Source organism: Muscardinus avellanarius (genome assembly GCF_963383645.1).
Source record: "Muscardinus avellanarius genome assembly, chromosome: 4".
NCBI classification, from domain to species: Eukaryota; Metazoa; Chordata; class Mammalia; order Rodentia; family Gliridae; genus Muscardinus; species Muscardinus avellanarius.
In genome coordinates this window covers 114608407-114635314 of record NC_137789.1, presented here as the reverse complement: position 1 = coordinate 114635314, position 26908 = coordinate 114608407, and the positions used below count along the sequence as shown (strand labels likewise).

The following is a 26908-nucleotide window of genomic DNA, read 5'->3' as shown; positions in this document are numbered from 1 at the left end:
AAGGAAGTAGGTTAGTGGCTGTGTGATCTTGCGGACTATATCCTTCTCTAGTTCCTCTCTCTCTTTCATTTGCTCTTTCTCTGCTTGTTATCGGTCATGAGTTGAGAAACTCTTTCACCAAGCCCTGCTGCCATGATGTTTCTGCCTTGGAGGCACCTGACCATGGACTGGACCTCTGAAACCTTGATCCAGAATAAACTTTACTTCTTCTAAGTTGTTCTTTTCAGCCATTATGGTAGCAGTGAAGAACTAACTAATATATCATGGCTGAATCACTCAGAAATATCTATGTACCTGCCACAAAAAAAAAAAAACTATTTTAACTTCTAATTAGCTAGTTCTTCTAAAGTATTCCAATAACTGGGCCCATTTGCAAAGTGTTAATATATGTTATCTTTCAGTGTCACTTGCAGGTGTGTTTCCAGGTTATAATTGAGGTGAAAACCTTTATAATCATTTTCCTGAAATTCTAATCCATGATAATTTTTCTAGTTATTTCAATTACTTTTAAAAATACAGTTTAGTAAACTGTATCATTACTTGTTTCTGCCTGATAATATCCTGCTTGTTAGAAAAATAGGTTAAATATATTCAAAAGGGGTTTTGGTATCCCTCTTTCAATATTTTAGTAAATCTACCTTTAAGATTTTAGACAATGTATATTATCAGAGTCAAATTAAATATTAAATAACAGCATTTAAATATAAAACTATCAAAAATAGAGAACTTTAAGAGAAAAATCATGAGGAAGATGGAGACTGAGGAAAGCAGCACATCACAGTCTTTCTGACAGTCAATCGCTATCGACAGAAAGCAGCATCCTGACAAGAGAAAAAAAAAAGCAGAAAAAATTGAACAGAAAACAAAAAAAATTTAAAGCAGTGGATACACAGCCAGAAGACAAAATGGAGGACAGCAAAGTACCCTGTGTTCCTCTCCTGGGGAACTGTTATGGCCACAGGAACCACGGCATTGCCATCCTGCCTAACCATGCTAGAACTTTGGGCACTGTGGCCTCCAGAGACCCACAGCAATTGATGTGAAGTAGGCAGTTGTAGCTCATAGAAATTGTAACCAGTTGGCACCTTGCTCCATGCTCGACAGAAATCCTACTGCTCAGATGCCCAATTAGAAACTGTGGCAGTAGTGGCCTAGCCCACCCAGTGTAGCTGCAGAGACTCAATATGGCAATGATAGAATTGGGGGATCTGAGACTTTGTGGTTTGCCTGGTGAAGGTGGGGATGGAGTTGGCTGTTGACAAAGCAGAGGCACGAATTAAGCAGATAACTCCCAGGGCCAGTAGGACAAAGAGACCTACAGTCTGCAGGGTGTAGCACCCTAGGAGGGCCTTTGGAGATTGCCACAGTTCACTCAATCATTACGACTAGGAAGAAGTCATACCAAACCCCCCTTTTTTTGTTGAGAACATGGATCCCTACATATATGCTGGGTCTAGTACCAGCAGAACACACTACTTATATAGGTGGATAGATAACCAGGCTCAGAGTCTATGAAAATCAAGCAGATCCAATGATCTGGTCCCAGTGATACCTACCACCTACATAGACAGAGACTCAGGGACAGGCTCTTTGGAGAGGTCAGAGAACCAGGATTGCACTGGGAGAGGCACCTGGGGCACTTGGTGCCTCAACAGAGAGAGAGAGAGACACACACACCAGGCCAGGGTCCCAATCATTGAAGGAGAGCAAAAAATAGGGCTAAAAACTGACATAATTGCTATAGGTTACAGAGCAAATGAAAGCACTTAGAAGAGACTCAAGAACCTAATATAGAAAGTGACCATCAACTAGCTGAAAGTATTCATGCAGGCCTAGTAGGACTGTAGAAGCCAAGTCTCCTTTATACTTGTATATTTGTAAGTGTTTTGTTATTGTTGTTATTTTTGTGTGTGTGCTTGTTTGCTCTCTTTCCCACTATTTTTACGTGCTTCTACCCTCTTTCACATCTACTCTTTACTCTGTCCCATATTTTTCTTTTCTTTCCTTGTATTAGCTTTATTTCATATCACCATACATAAATACTGTATACTGCTTACTAGTATCTTCTTATATATTCACTATCTCTAATCTCTACTATATTACCTTACTACACCCAAACTCTCATTCTACTCAATCCTGTCTGATACTTTACCTATTCTTGGCATCCACTACTCTGCCTTCTTCATCTTCACTTAACTATTACCAGTGTATGCAACACAACTTGCCCTCATATATAAAACTGATGACTACATAGTGAGAGAAAGTTATCAAAAGCAACAAAGATATAAACTTAAATAACCTGAAATCATGTTAAGAAAAAATATCAAAGAAACAATGAACTCCCACAACCCCACATTAACAGAACCCACCAACAGAGAATTGCAGAGATTGCCAGAAAGACAAGAACTTTTTTTTTTAAGTACTGGATATGCAACCCAGGGACATTCTACCTCTGAGCTATACCCCCAACCCTATCTCACTGAGTTGCAAAGGGCCTCACTAAGTAGCTCAGGCTGTCTGGGAACTGCGATCTTCTGGTCTCAGTCTCCTGAATACTGGGATTACAAGCACCTGTCATCATGCTGGGCTTGACAAGAACTTTAATAGTAGAAATAATACAGAATTTCTGAAAAAAAATAAGAACTTGAAAGAAATTAAAATCTAAACAAAAATCTGACACCTTGAACAAAAATTAGAAAGAAGCTCTAAAGAAAGTAAAGGATGCAATCAGTGAAGTGAACACGTCAACACAAACTAAACAATAGACTAGAGCACATGAAAAAAAAGAATCTCACTCTTTAAAGATGACCACTTAAAAAATTAGTGCACAGTATATAATTTAGAAAAAAAACTTTAACAGAGTGAGATTCCATCTAACACCAGTCAGAGTGGCAAGCATAAAGAAATCAAATAACAACAAATGCTGGCAAGGATGTGAGGAAAGAGGAATTATTTTACACTGTTGGTAGATATGCAAAGTAGTTCAGCCTCTATGGAGATCTGTGTGGAGATTCCTAAGAAAGGTGGGAATAGATCCACCATATGATCCAGCTATACCACTCCTGGTTATCTTTCCAAAGGGACTGAATTCAGAGAAATACAGCAACATATGCATACCTATGTTCATAGCAGCACAAATCGTAATAGCCAAAATATGGAACCAACCCAGAACTCCATCAACAGATATTCATCTGTTTTGGATAGCAAAACTTTGGAAAATACACACAATGGAATTCTATTCAGCCATAAAGAAGAACAAAATTATATAATTTGCAAAAAGGTGGAAAGCACTGGAGAACATTGTTAAGTGAGATCAGACAAGCACAGAAGGAGAAGGTACATATGTTTCCTCTAATATGCCCAAACTAGGAAACACAGGATACCAGTTGGACTCCAGATAATGGAGGGGAAATATCAGCAAAGTTTGAAGGGCAAGATAGGAGAGGAAGAAGGCTGATCTTGATTAATGAGGGTCTACATCTGAATATGTGTAAAATCATGAATAGGACATGGTTAACCTAGACAACCACTGGTGGGAGGGGGGAAGGGAAAATGGGGGCGGGGGGAGAGGGCACCAAATATAGTTTAAATGTATACCATTTATGTTCAATAAAAATTTTGTTTATAAAAATGAATGCACAGTGTATAATTTAGAAAAAAACATTTTGTTTTTTTATGATATTTATTCTATCTTTTTTATTTTATTTTTTCTCTTAACAACTTTTTATTGAACATAAATAGTATACATTTAAACTACATTTGGTGCCCTCTCCCCCCGCCCCCGTTTTCCCTTCCCCCCTCCCACCAATGGTTGTCCAGGTTAATTATGTCATATTAATAATTTTACACATGTTCAGATGTAGACCCTCATTAGTCAAGAGCAGCCTTCCTCCTCTCCTATATTTCCATTCAAACTTTGCTGATATTTCCCCTCCATTATCTGGAGTCCAACTGGTATCCTCTGTGTTTCCTAGTTTGGGCATATTAGAGGAAACATATGAACCTTCTCCTTCTGTGCTTGGCTGATCTCACTTAACATAATGTTCTCCAGGGCTTTCCATCTTTTTGCAAATTATATAATTTTGTTCTTCTTTATGGCTAAATAGAATTCCATTGTGTGTATTTCCCAAAGTTTTGCTATCCAAAACAGATGAATATCAGTTGATGGAGATCTGGGTTGGTTACATATTTAGGCTATTACGAATTGTGCTGCTATGAACATAGGTATGCATAAGTTGCTGTATTTCTCTGATTTCAACCCCTTTGGAAAGATACCCAGGAGTGGTATAGCTGGATCATATGGTGGATCTTTCCCACCTTTCTTAGGAATCTCAACACAGATCTCCATAGTTTGCAATCCCACCAACACTGTAAGAGAGTTCCTCTTTCCCCACATCCTCGCCAGCATTTGTTGTTATTTGATTTCTTTATGCTTGCCATAAAGAAATCAAATGGTTTAGATGGAATCTCAGGGTACTTTTGATTTGCATCTCCCTGATGGCCAGTGATGAAGAACATCTTTTCACGTATCTATTGGCCCTTTGTATCTCTTCTTTTGTGAAGTGTCTATTTAGTTCATTTGCCCATTTCTTGATTGGGTTGTTTGTTTTGGTAGTGTAGAGTTTTTTGAGCTCTTTGTATATTCTGGATATTAGCCCCCTATCAGAATGGTGGCTGGTAAAGATCCTTTCCCATTCTGTAGGCTTCCTCTTTAGGTTATTGATAGTTTCCTTTGATGAGAAGAAACTTTTTAGTTTGATGCTATCCCACTTGTTTATTCTTGCTTTAATTTCCTGAGCTTTGGAGGTTTTGTTGAGAAAGTTACTGTCTGTGCCAATATGTTGTAGTGTTGAACCTATGCTCTCCTCTACTAACTTCACAGTCTCAGGTCTAATTTCTAAGTCTTTGATCCATCTTGAGTTGATTCCTGTTTTTGGTGAGATATAGGGGTTTAGATTCATCTCTTTACAATGGTTAGCCAGTTCTCCCAGCACCACTTGTTGAAAAGGCTGTCTTTTCTCCAGCGAATGTGTTTGACCCATTTGTCAAAGATTAATTGACTTAAGATTTATGGGTTTGTTTCCGTATGTTCAATTCTAATCCACTGGTCAGTATATCTGTTATTGTGCCAGTACCATGTTGTTTTTACTACTATTGTTCTATAGTATAGTTTGAAGTCTGGGATTGTAATACCTCCTGCATGTTTCTTATTGCTGAGAAAAATCAATCATGAACTTTGTATGGAGAAAGAAAATACCCAGAATAGCCAAAGCAATTCTCAACAATAAGAAAAAAACACTTTGACAGAATAAATTGGATATAGAAGAGATATGGGCCAATTTTAAAAGAGCTACCCTAAGAATAATAGGCATAGAAGAGAAAATAAAAGCTGAAATCAAAGATGTAAATAATCTTTTTAGAGAAGGAATATCAGAAAATTATCCAAATATAGAATAAAGGTCAACACACAGGTACAGGAAACATATAGAACTTTCATTAGATAAGACCAGAGAAAAGGTTCTCCATGCCAAATTATAATCATACTGACAAATGTAGAAGCCAAGGAGAGAATCTTATAGGCAACAAATAAAAAGACAAAGTGATATTGAAAGATAAACTAAGAATCGCTCCAGACTTTCCAAACCAAGTCATGAAAACCTGGATGGCCTGGAAAAACATATTTCTTACTCTGAAAGAAAACATTCTACCTAACTCCAACTATATCAGCAATCATTAAAAATAAAAACTATAACAAATGCTGGTGAGGGTGTGGAGAAGTGGAAACTCTAATACATTGTTAGATACTATCTTTTAGTCTCTGGATTATCTTTATATTCCATTAACAGTGTCTTTGGCAGAGCAGACATTTTTCATTTTCATGAAGATACATTTACTTGTTTTTATTATTATGCTCTTGGCATTATATTTAAAAATTCTTCACCACTAAAATATTACCCTGATTTTTCTCTTTTCTTACCTATTAGAAATTTTACAGTTTTTCATTTTCAATTCAAAGGGCTAAGATTTAATGTGTAATATTTGGTTTGCATTCCCCCCCTGGATAGAACAATATTTGAAAAGTCAGATCTCAAGTCAAAGCTCATAGTCTAAAAATAATTTTACAAAGTGAAAGCATGTCTTTTACAAATTTAAAGTATGTGTCAAAAATAATCATTGTGATCTATTAAAATAATAAGGCTTGTTTAAAGAGAATTAGATACACAAATGATTCAATAAAATTTCTCATTTAGAAACAAAACTGAGTATTGCTCTACAAGAGCAACAAATCTGTAACCTTTAGGATTATCTTTTCTACAAAACTCAGTCCCAACGTACAAGATAAATATTTATTTGAATTTCTATGTGACAAAAGAATCATTTGTGAGTTTTTAAAAGATAATGAGCCTCTATCACTGAAGAGTTGTAAAATATCCTAACCAATAATAATATAAAGTGAAAAAAGATACAAAGTTTTGCATCGTTAGGTATTTTCCAGACAAGTATGATTTGTACTGTCTATCTAGCAGGACACAGAAAGGATAAGCAATAGTCCATTTTGCATATTTCTAAGCTTTGGATATGTTTTTTTTTTTAACAATTTTAAAGAGAAAGTGGTTATAAAAGACTACTTAAGAATTACTGAAAGAAATACTAAGGTGTGGAAATTCCTCTCTGGGACTTGGGAGGGAGAGACCTGAAATGAAGGCATGGACAATTGTCTCTTGGACAACTGTCAACTTTATTCTCTAGGACTAAGTTTTTATACCTTTTTTCAGTTATGCTAAAATCATGACTTCATGAGAAAGAAAACATCAAAATACAATACAGAATGAAATGTCATGTGTTTACAAAATATAATTTTTTAAAATTTTTTATTGGTGCACTGTATTTATAGCCTTTTGCAACTCAGTGAGACCCTGTCTCAAAATAAAGAATAAAAAATAGGGCTGGAGGTGTAGCTCGGAAGCAGAATGCCCCTGGGTTTCATCCCCGGTATGGTAAAAAACAAAAAAGACCCTTCCAACATTGTTACCTTGTTTCCAGGAAGACAAAGGATTCAATGACTCTTTTTCTGTTTTTTTTATTTCTAAAGAATCATTTGCACATAAGTAATGCAAGTGCTATAAGTACAGTTGATAACTACCTTGAGAATAACCATCTTCGACTATTTATTAAAACAATCTGAGACATTTTGTTTTGATTTGTGTCAGAGGTAAGTCAGGTTAAGCTCAAGTTGCCTGATGTTCGATGAAGGATGAGCAGATTGTAGTGCAGAGAAGGTGGCCAAAATTTTGTGTAAAGCAAAAGAAACTGATTGAATTATAAAGTGATTATAGTTGAGTAACTAAGAGGTGAGTCTAGAATTCACTGCCACAACCAAAAGACATTCTAAATCTAAACCATTGCAGGATGTTTTACATTTAGCTATACATACTCATTTTTCTCAAAATAGTACTTGTTTAAATCTTTCTCTGATATATTGATTAATTTGAAAATCAATCATTGTCAGATTCTTGCCAAACAAAAGTTTCAGCCATCTACAATTAGGTTACACAATGGTACATCCCATTTGCTTTTTGGTTTCATTTGTTTCTGGTAAAAGAGAAAGAAAAATTAGTGTATTCTGGTTTTTGTTTGTTGTATATTTTCATACTTGTCAATATAATGGGTGTTTAATAGCTATAGATATGGGTATTAAAAACAGGAATTTGTTTTCTTGTAATTAAACTTAGCCTAACTTGCTCTCTGGGTACATGCACACTGGATAGCTAACCTTAATCCTTGCAATTTGGGAATTTATTCTATTTTAGATTTTAACTGGGTTTTATTGGAAAAAGTTTGTCATTTTCCTTTCCTATTTTTATGCTAAATATTTTGTTTTATGTACCCAGATATCAAGAGAGGGAACTATTGATAGTATACTATTAACCAGTTGACGAAACTATAGCATAATCTCTCTCCTACCTCAGGCATTGCCATTAGTACATTCAAAGTGCAGCTTCAGGAATTAAAAAAAAAGTATTTACTTATCAGCATATTCTTGTTTTTGAAAGCAAAATGGGCTTATATTTTTAGTCTGTTTTCTGGGCTTTGGCATTGTAAGAATCCAGTTTGGAAATCAAATGCCCATTGGTTATCTCTTTGTTCTCTCTGAACTTCTTGTTTTCTACCTTCTCTGAGGCAGTAGAGTTGGCCTTTAAATTCTGGTTTTAATTGAGGAAACCTGAAAAATTAAGAGAAAGATTATAGACCTCTTTGAAAAAAATGCATTCCAAAATATTATTTTGCTTCATTTGTAGTGATGGAAGGCAGAGTTTTATAGAAAAGTTTTCAATAAATGAAGTACTTTTCAGTGAATGATCACTTTCTTTTGCCTTGTGTGTTACTGTTTTTCAACAGAAGAGAAACCATCCTTTGCATTTCAGGGTGATTGATGGGGAATTAATAATAAGATGATTGATGTGAATTACTATTAATTCAGCAATACTCTGCTCTTAAAATAATGCACTTCAGCATTTGTACTAACAGTAGGACATTCCACCCATCACCTCACATCAAGTGTTAAGTTGATACACTAAAGCTGTAAAGATAAATCTTCCTTATATGTCAGTTCTTCAAAGGACAACATTTGAAATGTGTATGTTCTATAATATTCTCTCTCTCTCATTCTCTCTCTCTCTCTCTCATTTCGATGATGATTGAACCCAGGTGCATTCTACCTCTGAGCTACATCTCTAGCCAAGTTTTTTACTTTTTGCTTTGAAATAGGGTCTTGCTAGGTTGCTGAGTACCACTACACTATTGAAGCTCCCCTCAAAAGTGTGATCCTCCTATCTCAGACCCCTGAGCACAGGGATTATACATATATGCCACCATGCCTAACTTTTAAAAATGATATAATTTTAAGACCAAATGAACCTACAAATAAAAAAAGATAAATCAGAAGTAGAAGGTCTAATGACTTTTGCTGTGTTTAATGAGTAAAACCAGTATTTCATCAGCATAGTTTTAAGGAATATAACTAGGGCAAGTTTGTCAACAAGAAATTTTGTGCTTTTATTCTTTCCTAAAGATCTACAGGCTGTATTTGTAGGCATGGAAAACAGAAGCCATTTACAGAGATCATTTATCTACTTAAACTCACCTAATGAGTGAATAACAACACAACAATCACAATTGAGAAGTTGTTTAGCTAGCTCTTGTATGGAATTAATGTTTAACATATGTGTGAAATAACCAATATTTTGATTCTTTTTTCCTGTCAAAGTGTGTTTATAATATCACACAAATAGATATTTCTAGTATTCTGTGAAACACTCAGGGTAATGAAAAAGTGTTACAATAATGCAAAGTATGCAAAACTGTCCTAATATATTTGTGATTTTCTAGTAGTTATATAGTTCAATTAGCCACTGTTGCTAACATTCTCATTGTAGCTCCATCAGATAAATCTGATCATATGCTTTTTGCCAGTTTTTACTCTTATTTTTATATAGTATATGTTTATAATGGACTTTTATTTCCATATCTAACCTTCCCTCTGTAGTTATAAAAAATGATTAGCACAATGGCCTCTGTTCACAGAATTTAGTTGTAAATGATAACCACAAAACTTTTATAAGGCCCCAACATTTAAATAAAACAGAAAATTCTTGGTGTATTTTATTCCCTATTTAAGTAATATATATCATTGTTCTAAAAAAGAGGTGACTACTGAAATCATTGTTAGAGAATATTCTTTGTGTATTTTTTCCTGTGCAAAATACACTGGGGAAAAAGAGCTGTGGCATATAGGATTTCATCTTTAGTTAAACAGAAATTAATGAGTTTATAAGTGAATTAGTCTTCCAAGAATGAACAATTTTTCTATTATTTTATTTTTATAGAACTGAGCAAAAACACTGCAATCTAAAACTAAGTACCTTTAATGAATGCAGATTGAACATTCTTGGTATCCATACATGTTTTGTTTGTTTGGAAAAATTTAATGTAGTTGGAATGATAACTTTTTAATGAGTCATTAAAGTATACATCTGTAGACTTAAAAAACTGATGATTATTATGCCTTCTACACTTGAATTTCTCAATTCTATGAGAAATAAGATGGTTATGATTCACATGTGCTTTCTGTTGAGATTAGAGTAGGCCTAAATTTATTACAGGCATTTATAACAGAATACTACAAATCAGGTTAAAATCCTAGTGCATTTATAGTGAATTTTTTCAGTGTTTAACTTTTTCATGTCAATGACCTTTTTGTCCTTGATTTATGTTCAGTTGGCTGAGCTTCAGGACTCAGAAATATTTCCACCTATGTCTGTAACCTGTTATTTAGGATTAGACAAAATAATTTACTGTTTGCATCTATGAGAGTTTCATTCATTCACTCAATAAACATTTTTGTTAGCATAAAAGCTGTGAAGTGTTGTAATGAAATAAGATAAAATTCTTGCCAACAGAAATATTTTAGTATCTCATAGAAATACAGGTGTTTTTTTTTTCTAGGATATCATTAAAATACCAAAAGAAGCTCTTATGGAAGCATACAAACTATTTCATGGGGATCTCAAACAATGTGAAACCAAACACATCCTCTGGGGTGTGAGGAAGTCAGCCAAGATTTCCTGAGGAAGGACATTTCGAGTAGTGTCTTAGAAAAATAGTGAGAGCTGAGCAACCTGATCAAAAGGGATAGGCGGTCTAGGTCCAGGTTATATTATGCCCACAAGACATAGGCATGGAAGGTTATAGAGGGGTGCGGAAAGCATAATAGGCATGTTACTGAAGCATAAGGAGTCAGCATAGGAGGGAGAGGAGTCAGATCTACAAAGGTCATCATGAGCATGCTCAAAAGTATGCAAACATACTTGTAATCCTAATACTTGGGTAGCTAAGACACAAACAATGTTCACGGGTTCATGGCCAGCCCCAGCTCCTTAGTGAGGCCCTCTACAAGTTAGTGAGACTGTGTTTTAAAATAAGTCATAAAATAGGGCTGGGAGTTTAGCTTAGAAGCAGAGTGTCCCTGAGTTTAATTTCCAATACACACAAAAAATATCAAGTACCATGTATATAGTAGTTTGATTTAATTTTCTATACATGAAGAGGACAGGATGACAGAAACAGAGAAACATAGAAAGAGGAAATAATTTGCTGTGCAATACTGAGATACTTTTGTGGTTGTTTTCTGTGGGATTTATGTGATGAAGCCAGAGGTGAAAACACTAATTCTTTTCCTATTCCTTTATCTTCTTAAAAATATTATCATTCATGTTTGTTGATACTGCACAAATTTGCTCATCTCCTCTCATTAGTTATATTTGAAAGCATTAATCGAGTTATGGAGAAAAATATAGTATCTTTCTATGATAATAACTCCCTCCTGTCTTCATCTAAGCCGGAAGGAGAGAAGGAGATCTGGAGACACTTTTCAGTGGACACAAATTTATCTGGGATTATTTTGCTTTGAATCAATCAATACAAAAGTATGGATTGTTAGTGTGTGTACACACACATGTGTTTTCACAGACTTGCAAGGGTATTGCTTTATAACATAAAAATTATATTTTCATTGGCTATGGTGGTACAAGCTTGTAATCCCAGTACTTGGGAGGCAGAAGGATCTTTGATTCAGTAGCAGCCTCAGAAACTTAGCAAGACCCTGTTTCAGAATAACAAAAAAGAAAGGCTTGGGGAATAGATTGGAGGTAGAATGTCCCTAGGTTCAATCTCTAGTTCTAAGAAAATAATAAATATTTTTTTACATATTTTATTATCTACTTATTTATAAGATTTCTATAATTGTGTTAAACCTCATAAGGAGTCAATAAATACTAGTTAGTAGAACTCCATGGTTTGTTTTATTTGTGCACAGAAACAATATTTATGAAGAGTTTTATCAGTATAAAACTGCATTTGTTCAAAGCTTAGCATTTGATCATTATATATTTTGTTTCCATTTTTATCTAAAAACTGTCCTTAATATCTACCTACATACATATCATTGAAACCTCAAATATAATGAACTAGAATCTTTTTTTATTTTTGTTTTTTGGTGGTACTGTGGTTCCTGGAAACCCTTCTACCTCCGGGTTACACTCCCAGATCTATTTTATACTTTTCATTTGGAAACAGGATCTCTTAACCCAGCGAGGCTGGTTTAGAACCTGCAGGATCCTTCTGTCTCCGCCTCCCAGGCACGGGGATTACACGCCCAGCAAGAACTAGAATCTTAAATTTTAATATGTAACCAATATATTTTCCTCTTAAAATGTAAAATTGTATATTTTATGGATTTGGCTATGAAAAAGGCAAAAGGATATAAACAAATGTCCAATCTTTCTTCATAGTTAATTTTCAATGCTTTTGATGTACCCTGTTTAAAAGCAGAAGTTAATTATTCTAAGTTTCTGTGATTTGACACACACATGCATGCACACACACTTAATTTGTTATGCTTATTTTCAGAAAGCCATATCTTAGAAGATGTCAACAAGTGCATCATAGCCTTGAGAGACCAGGATGCAGATAATTTAGACCGGGCTGCAGGTGCTATCAGAGGACGTGCAGCAAGGGTTGCTCACATCGTCACCGGTGAAATGGACAGTTATGAGCCAGGGGCTTACACTGAAGGAGTCATGAAAAATGTTAACATCCTTACAAGTACAGGTGAGTCTAGTCCCTAATGACAGATACTGCTCCTGATATTTGAATTTTCATAGATACCAAATATTAATACATATGGGGAAAAGGGTCTCATTTTTGTTGCTCGTTTAGAGCATTGCTATACTGTCTGATCAGCGCTTACATACTCTGGTTATGTAATTTGAAATTTATCCCAGTGAAGTAAATATATTCATTGGGGAAATGAGGCCTTTTTAAAATATATTCATCATATAAATTACCCACAGGCCTTAACCACTTATGAATGTTTATTAATGTTATAGTTGCTAGGAGATATAATTAGGCCAGTGTGGTATTAAGTATATAATAGACTTCAGGCCATCTTTAAACTGTGTCATTGATACCCCCCAATTTTTTATTAAATTAATTAAGCAAAGCAAGTTTGTCTTATATTTCCATAAAAATGTCCCCACATTCATTTGCAGCTGTTTGCAAAATAAAGTTTTTTTCTTATAATCTTCCTTGGTTGCTTAGAAATATGTATTTTTTTCTCTATATATTTCTATATATAGAGAGAAATATATATTCATCTTGAGATAAATTATACATACACACACACACACACACACACACACACACACACATATATGTGCTGGGCGTGGTGTTGTAAACTTGTAATCCCAGCATTTGGGAGACTAAGACCTGAGAATGGTGATTCTCAGCCAGGCTCAGCTACTTAGTGAGGCCCTTTGCAACTCAATGAGACCCTATTTCAAAATAAAGAATAAAAAATAGGGCTAGGGTTGCAGCTTGGAGGTACAATGCCCCTGGATTCCATTCCCAGTACTGCAATATATATATATATATATATATATATATATATATATATATATATATATATATATATATATATATATATGAGAGAGAGAGAGAGAATGAGAATGAATATGAACTTGTTTTGGTTGTAGCACCCAATTTACCATTTACTAAAATCTGCCAGCAAGTGCTTTGAGTCACACAGTAAAATGGTAATGTTCTTTTGTAATTCCATATTTAATATTTTTCTAAGAAACATTGAAGAATCAGGATTCATATGGACTTACAAACAATGATGACACTTGATTTTTTATGTCATAGTAGCTGAACTCTATTCTTTAAAACCCTTCGTGAATTTGTAAAATGCTCTGGTAGAATTATTTTATTATTGCCTCTTAACAGTAGAGTGATGGTATATCTGTGATTCCTAAACTATTTGAAATTCCGTACTTAAATCGTCCATCCTAGAGAGTCATACTTTATGTTATGCACAGGGCATATTAAATTTGGAATATATGTGCATTGTTTAGCCAAAGGGTTTGTAGAAGGGACAAGGATTGGTGAGTTTTTTTTCTTTTTCTTTAAGAAAGGCTGGTTCTTGAGATGAGTTAATTAAGATAAACATGCCAACAGTTAAATAAGCTTCACCAGAGACTAGTTCTGAAGGGCTATGTAAACTTAGTTCTTCAAGGCAAACTTAGGAAGGCTTGCAGAGAATTGATGATTAGTTTTTTTGTTTTCTTTGTGTGTTGATACAGAAAATCAATGATGAATCTTGGCACATAATTTTCTGGTTATCTCTTTAAAAATATTTTGAGAATAATAAAATGCTGAAAATATGCTAAGGAAAAATCAAAGAAATATATCTGCACCTCAATATTAAACTGACATTTCCATCCTCCCTACTCAAAGTTACTGGTGTCACAAATAGGTAAATAGGTCATGTAGAAGTGTTTTCAACTAGAAAATACTTGCTTAAGAAGTTGTGTTTTGCTCAGTCAGTATCTCTTTTCTGTACACCAGTGTTTTGTTTGTTTGTTTGCTTTTGTTTTTGTTTTGTGTATGTGTTTTTGGTTGTTGTTGTCAGTGGTCAAAATCAAGTATAGAGTTATCTGTGTCTGTGATTCTTTTTATATTCTGAGTATTCTGAGAATGAATTTGTTCTCTGTACTCAAGTGGTGTGTGTGTGTGTGTGTGTGTGTGTGTGTGTGTGTGTGTGTGTTTTCTTGTTGTTGATAGTCAAAATCAATACAGAGTTCTCTGTGCCCATGATTTTTTTTTTATATTCTGCGAATAAAATTGTAAGAAAAAACTGGCAAGAGTTCTCTTTTTAGCCAAATGATAATTTCTTCATAGGGAATTTAATAGGCAAATCACTAGGACTACTCTTATATTGCCTATTATCTCAGTTTTGTAATCATATTATTAGAGCCCTGTGATCATGCTTTTATGATTATGTTTGTATAAAGTACCAAGTTTATAATTTTATCCTCCAGAAGAAAGTTTTTACTTGCCACAAGAAAGAAAAAAGTAAAAGAAAAAACTCTAAAGTTGTTCAGAATGTGAAGTGTATTGTGAGAACATTTTTCTCAACCCACCTGAACAGAAAATAAAAATGAAAGTTGTCTACACATTTAATTACTGGTTTAGTTATTACCTCTGTGATTATTATGACCTAACCAAATACCTAACCTGTATGGCTACATTATCACATCAAATAAAGAAAAAGTTTTTATCTTCTAATTAGTTTTATATAACTTTAGTTAAAACTCCGCAGGTAAATTATCCCATAGTCACAAATATAATCAATATAGAATAAGCCTGGGTTAATCTGTATAAAAGGCATCTTACTAACAATATAGTTTATAGCTTCCTAATTTTGTCATTATAGTTTTTAGATGATTCTGTTGGTGTATAATTGAATAAATCTTCTGATTTTTACAAATATACCTAATTCAAACTTTCCTACAAGTACTTTTGTGTCAAAAATTAATCAAAAGCTTACCTCACTAAAGGGAATTTTGAGGAATAAATTAGATGGACAATCTAACCAGATCTTAATCAAAGCTGAAAAATGTGAGTATTTTCCCTCCTATAAAGATATTGTCTATGAAAAACACAACTATTTAGTCTTGTACAATTAACTAATAGGAGATGCTTATCTTTGTTCAGTTCTATTTTTTATCTTTCTTAGACTTATTATTTATAAGTAATTATAAAATTGCATAATTGGAAATGTCTTTTTTGTGATGAAGCCTTAATAGTTCATATTTTAGTCAAAGAATGGTTATTTATATAGCCTGTTTTTCACTGATTTTTTAAAAAATATAGTTCTCAGGTCTTAACCCAGCTTCCTGAAAATAACTTAATGAGGAGCCATTGTGAATTGTTTTTATTCCTGAGACTAATCTTTGCAGGAGTTGCCTTGAAGTATTGTCATCAAGGATGAAAACTAAACCATACTTATCTCAATCACCAAGAGTGTTTTTGGAACATGCTACCTTGATTTTAATCAGACTTTATGGCTCATTAGCACATTTTCAGAACGGGATCATCTTCCAAGTGTTTTCTCAGCGTTAGAAGCAGAGTTGCCCTCTTGCATTTGAGGAATTTACATTGCTCACACCCGTTAGCACTTGGTTTTAAGTGACATATCCTCAACATCTGGAGTGCCACATTTCACTGAGACAGAGGCGGGATACTATAATCTCCATGTGAAATTCTTTATTCCGTTCCATTCTTCCCTGTCACTGAGCTCCTCCACCTGTCAAAAATTCCTGATGGGGAGAGAAAATGCATTGACTGATTTTATTAAGTAGAAACTTTCTGGATTGCACCTGGAAAGCTTACAGGTTAGACTCTTAACATCAAATTTATTTATATTTTTTATACAAGGTTGGAGAAAAACTTAAAGCAGTAATGAACTGATATGATACATTTTTTTTCTTGACATAGTGTATTTTTTAGTGGTTTGTGGACTCTTATCAAATTCAGATACTAGCAGGCCCCAAAACATCTGTTGCAAACTTCAAAACCCACCTGTTTTTACTGTCAGCCAGGTTCATTAACTAAAATAGAACAACTTATGTGAACCTGAGCAAGACACACTGATGGCATCCACTGTTGGTAACTGGTAGTTAGGGGAAGAAACATTTACAGGTACCCTTGAGGCCCAAACTGCAAAATATGGACCCAGAATTCCCTCTGTAGAATAGGGGAAAATCATCTAGATACATTTTTTTTCCTCAAAGGCAAATGAAGCTGTTGTAAAGATATTTGAGCCCATTTATAAAATTGTACTTTTTCTTAAAAAATATTTTAAGTAGCAGAGTCAATTTACAGACTTGCTTGCATTCATAGACTTTATTAAAACATGCTACATTAGGTTCCATTTCTGACCTACAACCTTAAGTGATTATAGATTTTTAAAAATTTAAAGGCTTTTGATCTAGCAGTCCTTGCCTTCTATAGTATAGACATGTTTGAAAAATTGTCTACATACTAGATACAATTCAAATGTTTTTATATATCCAGTAGGGTTTTGACCAACATAATTTTCACTGTGGAATTGGCTACAGTTTAGTGGTTTCCTATTTTTTGGTTGATACTGGGCCACAGTCTCCACCATAACATAGTTACCTTTGTTCCTTTTCATTATACACTCAGTCTGTTTCATAAACTTTATTTAATTTTCTAAAATTCATCCAAAAATTCATTTGAACATTTTTTCCTATTATGGGTCAAAACACACCTTCTACTCCAAGTTGTTATTTTCCCAGTCATATGGATGCACCAGGATTGTTATTGCCTCTGAGAGTCTTCTCCATTTTACATCAAATTATAACTATCTTTCAAGAAATGATATATCATCTTGTCTTCTAGAAACATTTTATATCCATCAGCATTCTTGCAGTCATAATCTAAATTTCTGACTACATAACTTAGAGGGAAGAAGATTTATTTTCTTCAGGTTTAAAGCTCAGTCCATGTGATACTGAGGACTGGAGATCTCAGGAAATGGTGATATGAGGTGGAGGGGAGAGCACATGGGCTTACTCCTCACATCAGGAAGGCTGGAAGCAAGAGGGAGAGTAGGGAGAGAAGGAGCTCTTTATGTAATCCTCAAGGCTGCAACCCCAGGGACCCACCTCCAGCCACACCCACCTGCCCTGGGCCTACCAGGTACAATCCACATCAATCCATTGCAATGGATGCATCCTCTTGTGGGATTACATTGTCATGACTCAATTATATCAGCTCCAAACACCAATTTATGAGCTCTTCAAGGGGCCATTCTGTATCTCACTATAACACCTTTCTTAATGACCTTTGGAAATAGTAAATGTTTCTGTTTCATTTATTGTAGTTTTTAAGGAACATACCTCTCAGAGTCTTCCAGACAACTATGTGCTATATTGATGGGCTCGTTGGATATAATTATATACAACTGTGTTTTCTTTCAAAATAGAATGTAAGCTAAAAACACACTTCTGATTTTTCTCCTTCAATCTCTCCTGTCTTTGAAATATCTTGTGTTGGATTAAAAAAGCAAAAACAGAACCCCTTGAATGAAGACTGTGGTTTTACTAATTATTTACGATATACAATGCACTTTCACTGGTACGTTATAATTGTATATCATAATGATGTTCAGAATGATGGAAACATACATAGAATGATAGACTTAGTGGTTTTGCTCATTCTCTTTCTGAAGAAATTTGAATGTCTTTTCTCTACTACCCTCTGAAAATATAATAATTCTTGGCACTTTCTCAAATGCCACCACCTTTGCAAATGTGCTTTTGATTTTCTTTCAGTTAGAATTAATTGCTCTATTGTCTGTCCATGGATGAGTTTGTCCTCTAGTTAATGTTTATTTTATTTTGCCTTGCATTATAATCATCCATTTGCATACAATTTTCTCCCCAGAGGTTCTAACCTCCTTAAAAATATGAATACCACTTTTTTCATGTTTGCTAGTAGTTTTTCCACAGACTAGAGTCATCTGTGAGAACTAGAGTATCTACTTAGAGTAGATGATAATTGATCACAAAGTCCTGCTTTAAGCTTTAAATTTAAAATTTACTATAATATTATGATGCAATATAATATATCTCAGTGAGAAAATAACTTGTCATCTCAATTTGGAAAAAAAAATAGCTTCAGAAGCAGTGGGCAATGTCAAACCTGAGGCCGAGGGAAGATTAAGGAAGTGATTAATTATTGTCTAGAGTTAGATATTAGCCTCTTCCAGAAAACTTAGGGTCACATGCTTAAGATGGTTTTCAGCAAGCTTTTGAACATGAGAGCATGATCCTTGTGTGTTCAATTACTTACAAGAACTACCATTGAACTACATCTGTTGAAAGATCTCACTGAACCTAATTTCACTAATGTTCTTATAGAGCAAATCCCCATATGGGGTAGCAACCAGACTAAATTCAGAAACCATTGTCGGCAAACTTTGCTCTCTTTTTAACAGTCTGAAGTAGGCTTCTAAATTTCTTTGGCCCTTTGGCTTCAGCCTAGATCTGAAAACCATAAGACAACTAGTGAGAAAGAATTAACTACAGACTTCTCTTCAGATGACTTGCTTATCTGAATAAACAAGTATCTTTATAGTAATTGCACAGATCCCCTGGCCTTCGAAGAGCTTTTGTTCCATCATGTATGTGGGACCTTTAACAAACATTTTGAGTAGAAGACAGTGCGGCTACCAGAATTTCAAAGTATAGAGCCTGTTTGCTATCCAAGGAGGACTGGATTGTTATAGGAGGCAAATCCAAGTAGGAAACTGAAGATACTTCTTATTTTCTATGTCAAGTATATAGATATATAAACTTATCAAAAAGAAAAAAATATAAAAAGCTAAACTCCTCTCTACATATACTGTAGAAGTTTTTGATGTGTTGGGTTAGTACATGAATTAATCTAACATGCCACCATTGGGAATAACCTTATTAAGAGAAATAATAAATTCTTATGCATCAAGAGAAATTTTACCGTCATAAAAAGCCATTATATCTAAAGCTTAAGAGTAGATTCTGGAGAATCATAAAAAGGGACCAAAACATTGCTATACCTGAAAAACAGAAGATATGTCACTTTGAGAGTAATGCCAGATGAGGCTAAATTAAAGATCAAGGAGGTGAAGAAGGGGAAATGGAAAGAGAAACTAGAGAATGGGAAGGTGCTGTGGCTTTTTTTTTTTTTTACCAGCATGAAGATGTCCCAAAAGTCTTATATCTTCTTAAACTCTGGAACTCCTACAGGTACATCTCCTCTGGTCAAACAAGGCAGTGTCTGGAAAGAGAATTAGGTCATACATTTCCTTCTGAACTTGCTTTCATATACTTCTGTAAAAAGGCAAATTTAAATTATCCTATGATCTTTACATAGTAAAGGTAATAAGAAAAAGAGAGTAATTGATTTTTAAATGGTCAGGCATGAAATACTCACTTTGGTGCTGGGTTGCAAGACACAGAAAAAGATGGCTAAATTAAGCAGAAAACACACATACACACAGGAAAGCTGGAGAACAAGCAAAGAAATAGTCAAACCACAAGAGACACTGCATACAGGAACCACAGTCAAAGTTGTCCCGAGGAACAGCTGTTTGAAGTTCTGTTCCAGCCCACTCTGAACATTTACTGGCACTAATAGGATTGTAATGTTATAACATTGGACCTCACAGATGGCATATTCCTTTGCCATCACATTCTAGATACTTCTACCAGTGGAATAAACCCTAAAATATACTTGCTTTGGTTTCACTTGTTTTAAATTCCGTATCTTGGGTAGAAATATTAGATTAGCATAACATAAACTGTACGTCCACACCTTGGCTTTCAGCATACAGAGCTGAAGTGTCTGGCCTTTGAGCTTTTGTGCTGTAGACAGGGTTGTGCCTCACAGGTTGTCCCTGGCATAGAAATGGGATTTGGAGCCTATCTGCCAAGATGGGGGGTGTTGAGAAGTAGGAGAGGATGAATATCAGCAAGGGAGTAAAAGGACCAAGAGAAGGGAAATTAAGAGTTGATTTTATGTCTTGGGTCTGTCATCACCAGTAGAATGTGGCCACCTCTACTCATGTCACCCGACTGGTAGCACTGCTCTGTTGCAGCTTGTTGCAAACTCAGTTCTTTCTAATCATAAAACTTTCAAAGCATGGTTTATGTCTGGTAGAATTATTAAATGATGTATTATAATACCGTTCCAAATCTAGGTATGTTCTAGGGAAGATGTGCCATAAGAAAATGTATGATGCGAATGTGGTTCATTGCCAAAAGACTGGCTTAATAAAATAGGGTTGTTTTGCTCCATGTGTGAAATCAGAAGGGAGTCTATGAAATGTTTGAAAAAGCGGGGAAGTGTATTCTTCAGTGATTTATTTTTAAACTATAAGAATTACAAATTAGCAGGCTGGTATATCAATGATTTTCAAATGTACAATGATACTGTATTGGATTATATCATTTTGTGTTAAATACAAACAAGTAAAGACTTCAACATCATTTTAAGATTACTGGGTATTAGGTATTCTTTGTAACATCATAGAATAGTACCTTCTAAAATTATAACATTTGCTTGGCCACTGAAAAAGAAAACAAATGGCTTCTCAAGGTCAGCAGTTATAGGAAGCTTTGGGGTCTGGAACAGTCTGAGTTCCTTTTCAGCTACCCTGAGGGTTAGGGTGATCACTATTTCAAACACCTCTAGCTCACGAACACACACCATTATGTCATAGCACAATTTGGTAGAAAACTCTGGGCTAGACAGCTAACTTCTGGGTAATCACACAATTAGATCTTTTCATAAGAAAAATATTTAATAAATAGGTGGGAATTGGGTAGGGGTTAAAGCAGTGATGTGTGCATGTCTCTACACACAAGTTTTTTTTTTTACCCCAATATGATGTAAGAATATAATGCACCAATAAAAAAATAGTGTATGTTCTTAAAAATGTAGAGAAGCTCTAGCAGTCTCCTTCCATTTCATCTTGAAAAACGGATTTATGAAACTCGAGACCTAAACCTCTTCAGTTGTTACAAGTATATTTCATGAATTAATAGCCCTGAGCTACAATGATAATTAATTTTACTTTTTTAGAAATACTTACATATAGCCTAGAAAGTCTGGTTTTATATTTATTGATGTGAGCTACTAAAATTTTATATACTCATCTGTAAAACTAAATCTGAGGTTCAAGGTCACTGAGTTTAGAAAATAAACCGAGGGAATGTGTCCTTTATATTTTCTTTGCTCTGGCTTTAAAGAGGGTAGAAATCATGAGAAACCAATTGCATAAATCAGATTTCATTTCTTGTAGTAGTAAATAATTGGTGCAGACAACAGAACTTAATTGTCAAAGGTTTAGCTATCCCCCCAGCAATGTTTTTTTGTATCAGTTTCTCTTAAATTCCTGTTTGAATAGAGGTGGCCACAAAAAACCTAATTATATTGTCAAATTTCAACATAAGAGCCAGTTGAGTAAGTGAACAAAATTAAGCATTTCTAAATTGAATAATACCTGCAGCTACTGCCAAAGCAGGGTATACCACATTTATGGTATCAAATTTCATAGACATGAAAACAAATAGAGTAAACCAGCATTTGCTGCAAGTTATTAATAGATGCAGATATTTTATCCAATGAAGCCAGTAAATAATTTATCATTACATAGTGAATATCTCTGAACCTTCAATGAAAAAAGGCAAGATTATTTCACTGAAGAAGGAAAAAATATTTTCCAAGAAAATCACATAATTGAGGGTAGAATAAGTAAACATCAATTAAGTGTCTAGTTAATCAGGTTATAGAAGATAAAAATAATTCAAGGAAAACCAAAGCATTTTCAACTAGAAAGCCATTTTTACCATATGCCATGCTAATTTCTACTAACATACATTTTCACTTCACAAATCAAATTTTCTAGCTCATGGCAGTCTGCAGCTTCCTCTTTCATAAATTACAGAAGAAAGCATCACTACTTAACAATCTCATGCAGCAGGCTAAGGACCTAGCAGGAGGTTTATTCTCTTTAAATGTATTAGTAACCCAGTGGTATCTTGAAAAATATAATATATTCTAGTGATCTTCCCCCATTTAATTTTACTGTTCGCCAAAATCTGTAGCAGTTAAAGTTAAGTGAACAATTTATATTATAATATTTCTCTGCTGATATAGGGATTTTTAAAAGTATCATTTATTATCAACACTGCTGGCAGTATTTCTTTAAGATTTCAAATTTTGTGAAGTCTAGTGTTGGTTATACATTATAATGATTTAGGAAGGGTTATGCACATTTCTTTTCCACCACTTGCCTCAAAATTTTCATGTAACAGGAAACAGGAGTTAGAGTGTGGATATTAAAGAACAAAATTATTTTTGATGGAAAAAGCAATACATTAAAATATTGTATTTCTCCTGTTATTTCCCCTACCTAATTTATTCTCCCTTGTATCATATGTTCCAGTTTATAAATATTTGTTAGTATTTTTATTTATCATACTTTTAATTTAAATTATATTTTACTAATACATAATAATTATGCAGAATAACAGATTTCATTGTGGCATATTTAGACATGCATGTAACGTACTTGGATTATATCCATGTTCTCATCTTCTGTGCTAATAGTTAAAATCAAATAGCATTGAGTTTTGAGACTGTGTGTGTGTGTGTGTGTGTGTGTGTGTGTGTGTGTTTTCTCTGTATTTAAAAAGTTAGCAAGCCAGCCATGGTAGTGCATTCTGCAATCCCATCTATTTGAAAGGTAAGGCAGAAGGATTGAAAGTTTGTAAGACCCTCTGTGAAAATGAAAATCTACATGATAGGCTGAGGATGTAGTTTACTGATAGATTTCTTGCCTAGTATGTGTGAGGGCCACAAACTGGGCAAATATATCTATGTCATCCCAGTCTAACATTCTTTAATTTTTAATTTTTATTTATTTATTCATTTATTTTTTATATTTTTGTGGTGCTGAGGATGGAACCCAGGTGCATTCTAACTCCAAGCTACACCCACAGTCCTATTTTTTATTCTTTATTTTGAAACAGGGTCTCACTGAGTTGCAAAGGGCCTCACTAAGTAGTTGAGGCTAGGCTGTCTGCGAGCCACTATCCTTTTGTCTTACGCCTTACAAGCTTGCACCACCATGTCCGGCTATATCCTTTTAAAATAGTAGTAATGGAATGCAAAAAGAATAAATCCATAATGACGAATGCAAAAATGTGAGATCATCAGAGAAAACAGACAAAAAAATGTCCAGGGGGCAGAAAGCAACTGGACGTAAGCAGGTAGATGAAAGCAGTCAAGGCCTCAATCTAGAATGTCCACAAGAGTGGTCCCTTGGGAAGGTATGGGCTTCATTGTGACTTAAAAACTTCTTATCAGCAACTCTTGGATTCTGTAAGATAATAAAGTAATAGCTTCACATTTCAGGAAAAAATTTATATGAGCTTAAAATGCTGCTATGGTTTGGATATTGTGTGAGCTTGCCCTTCAAGTATTGTTCTTAGTGTGGCACTAGTAAGAGGAAGTCAGATATTGGTAGACAAGACCTAGTGGAAGGTCCTAGTTCAGTAGGGGAATTTCCTTGGAGAGATGAGAGAGGCCACAAGACCTCTGGCTTCCTGTGTGGTCATGTGATCCCTACCTCTTGCATGTGCTCCCGCTGCTGCTATGATGTTATCTGCCATGAGTTTTTCTCTGGGACTGAGCCAAATATGGCACCTTCCCCTTGTATCTCAGAAATGTGAGCAGCATTATCTTTTTATCTTGATAAAGTTATCTAACCCCAGGCATTTTGCTATAGCAATAGAAAACAGACTAATGTCAAATCTATATTCATTCAAATTATATGGCAAAATAAAACTCTTTTTGTATGCATACGAATTCAGAAAATTTAACTTGCACAGATCCCATTTTGAGAAATGACTTGAAATTGTGCTCAAACAAAACAAGACATGAGAAAAACAGAAATAATAAGATATAAAAAGCTAAAATATTGCTTTTAACATAGAGATGTAATGAATAAAACGACAAAGTGGTGAATGTCTAGCAGGTCTAGAAAGCAATGGATCCAAATTAGAGCAGAAAGTCACTGGACTCTAGGAAAAAAATCATTCTAGGTCGGCCCAATAAAGAATACTGAAAACAAAAAAAGAAATCATTCTAAAAGTAGCCTTGAGTAGATTCAGACAAACATAGTCATTAACTTAGTCACATACTAAACAGTATATTTACTAAAAGATAATAGTATTCCAGTACCCACCCAGCAGGTTTAGAATATTATAAATCTAACTTTATAATCCTAAAACTTTAAGCTATTTAGTTGTGCTGCAATCACTTTCTATATTTGCCACTATTAAGAAACCCAATTCCAATGTTATATAGTAAACAGTATTCATTGCATCTATTATAAACATGTATTACATATGTCTACAATAATGGCATGTATTTTATAATCATTTATAAGGATGATATATAGATGTATCCTTTGATTATATCATTTATTATAAACAATATTAGAATGATATATAGTCTATATGAATATATGTTACACTTAAAGTGATTAAATATTTTGTTTTTATTGTTACCTTTATAAAATATTTTTCAGTTAGACTGGAACATCTCTGTGTTATTGCTAGGGATGTCTAAAAGTCTAGTACAGGTTGAACATCTGAAATAAAACTCTGAAATCTGAAATGCTCCAGTATCTGAAACATTTCAAGAATTCACATAATGTCACAAATGAAAAATTTCACACAATGATTTCATGTAATTGGTTACGGTCAAAATACTGTATAAAATTATCTTTAAAGTATGTGTATAGGGTATATTAGCATTTCACATGGATTGTATGTATAGAGTTGGGTTACATCTGCCAGGTATCTCATTATATGTATGCTAATAGCCTCAAATCTGAAAATATTCAAAATCTGAACGATTTCTTGTTTCCAGCATTTTGAATAAAGTACACTCAACCTGTGCTTACTTTTGGGTATGGTAAGGATGAGTGGACTAGCTAGTAATTTATAATGTTTGAAATTTCCTTTGTGATATCTAAAACCAGATTATTTACATTGTTTAGGGACGTGTAGTTTGATGGCTTACACCTGGTTCAACCAATTATATTTTGTGACTTGGCTATGTGACCAGCAGCTGATAAAAAGACTCTGCTGAAATCATTTGCCTGAACTCTCCTGAAGCCAGGATTTATATATATCCAAGTGGTTTATAATTCAAAAATGAAACTGCAACTGTAAGAAGATTCAAGGCACGTGTGCGGTAGTTTCCGTGGGCCTTTACACTGGCCTGCATGTTTTTTCTTCTGATGTGCTTTACTTCTAATTTAAATAGAGAATATGTCATTATGTTAATAATATAATTCATATAATAGAATCTATTATGTTTGTAGGTCCTGTACAATTCTGCAAACTCTTTCAAATATCTAACTTTGTGCAGTTAATGTCATAACTCATCTATTATACAGAACAGTATAGAAATGCCAACAACAGCACAAATGTACACACACACACACACAAAAATCACATCTTTATCATACATAGTAAGATAAATAGTTGCATTAGGTTTTGTTGTTAACTGCTGATTTTATTTTTCTGTTTTGAAAATGTTTAGTATGCTTTAATAATTGAACTGTTTTATTTCATTTGGACTACTTTAAAAATACTTTTTTGAATAGATAGCTTAAAAGCAACAGAAAATTTTCATTCACAGATTTGGAAGCTAGGAAGTCCACGACCAAGCTACCAGCAGATTTGGTATCTGGTAAAGTCCCATTTCTCATAGATGATACTTTCTAACTGTCCTCATATGGTGGATGAAAAAAGAAGTTCCTTCAAACATCTTTTTATCAGGGAACTGATCTCATACGGGAGGACTTTACCTCCTTATACCTTAAGGTATACCTCTTAATACTATATCAGTGGTGTTTAGATGTTAGCATATAAATTTTGAGAAGACACTTATTTAGATAACTCCATACACATTGTACACACAAAATTGCTAGATCATGAACTCCATTGCTGTGGAGGGCTGCACCATCTGGGCCTGTCTGCTTGAGGTGGTTCTGCTGGCTCTGTGGCCTTAAGAAATTTCCATCAAGGAAGCTGAGGACTTGTAAAAGCAAGTGGCAACAGATTTCCAGCATCTTAAGTGATCAGCACCTCACTTTAGGTACAACAAAGATCTGATTGCATGCTCAGCCACAAACCTGTACCTGTAGCAGTGCACTCTGCCCTTTAGAGCCCCGGAACTCCACAGGACAGTAAGTTAACTGTGTTTCTCATTGGGAGACATTGCAGAGTGGCCACAAGGATCCTGGTAGTCTGAGATTTGGTAGTCCACCCCTGAGGAGGTCAGGTTATAACCTACAGAGACACAGGAGAGGCCTCTAGTGCTCAGGGTACAGTACTCACACAAGGTCACTGGGGGTTGCTCC

The 26908-nt window shown here is 34.5% G+C and overlaps 1 protein-coding gene across 2 annotated transcripts in view; it reads left to right on the top strand.

The window, feature by feature from the left end:
* The window catches only part of CTNNA3 (catenin alpha 3), a gene marked incomplete at both ends in the record, with an annotated part of 1656346 nt that overhangs the window by 1199507 nt on the left and 429931 nt on the right, over nt 1-26908 (top strand). For both annotated transcript variants that reach the window (XM_080694112.1, XM_080694111.1), the window contains one exon: nt 12469-12669. In XM_080694112.1, the coding sequence (XP_080550238.1) occupies nt 12469-12669 (201 nt within the window). The remainder of the gene's footprint in view (nt 1-12468; nt 12670-26908) is intronic.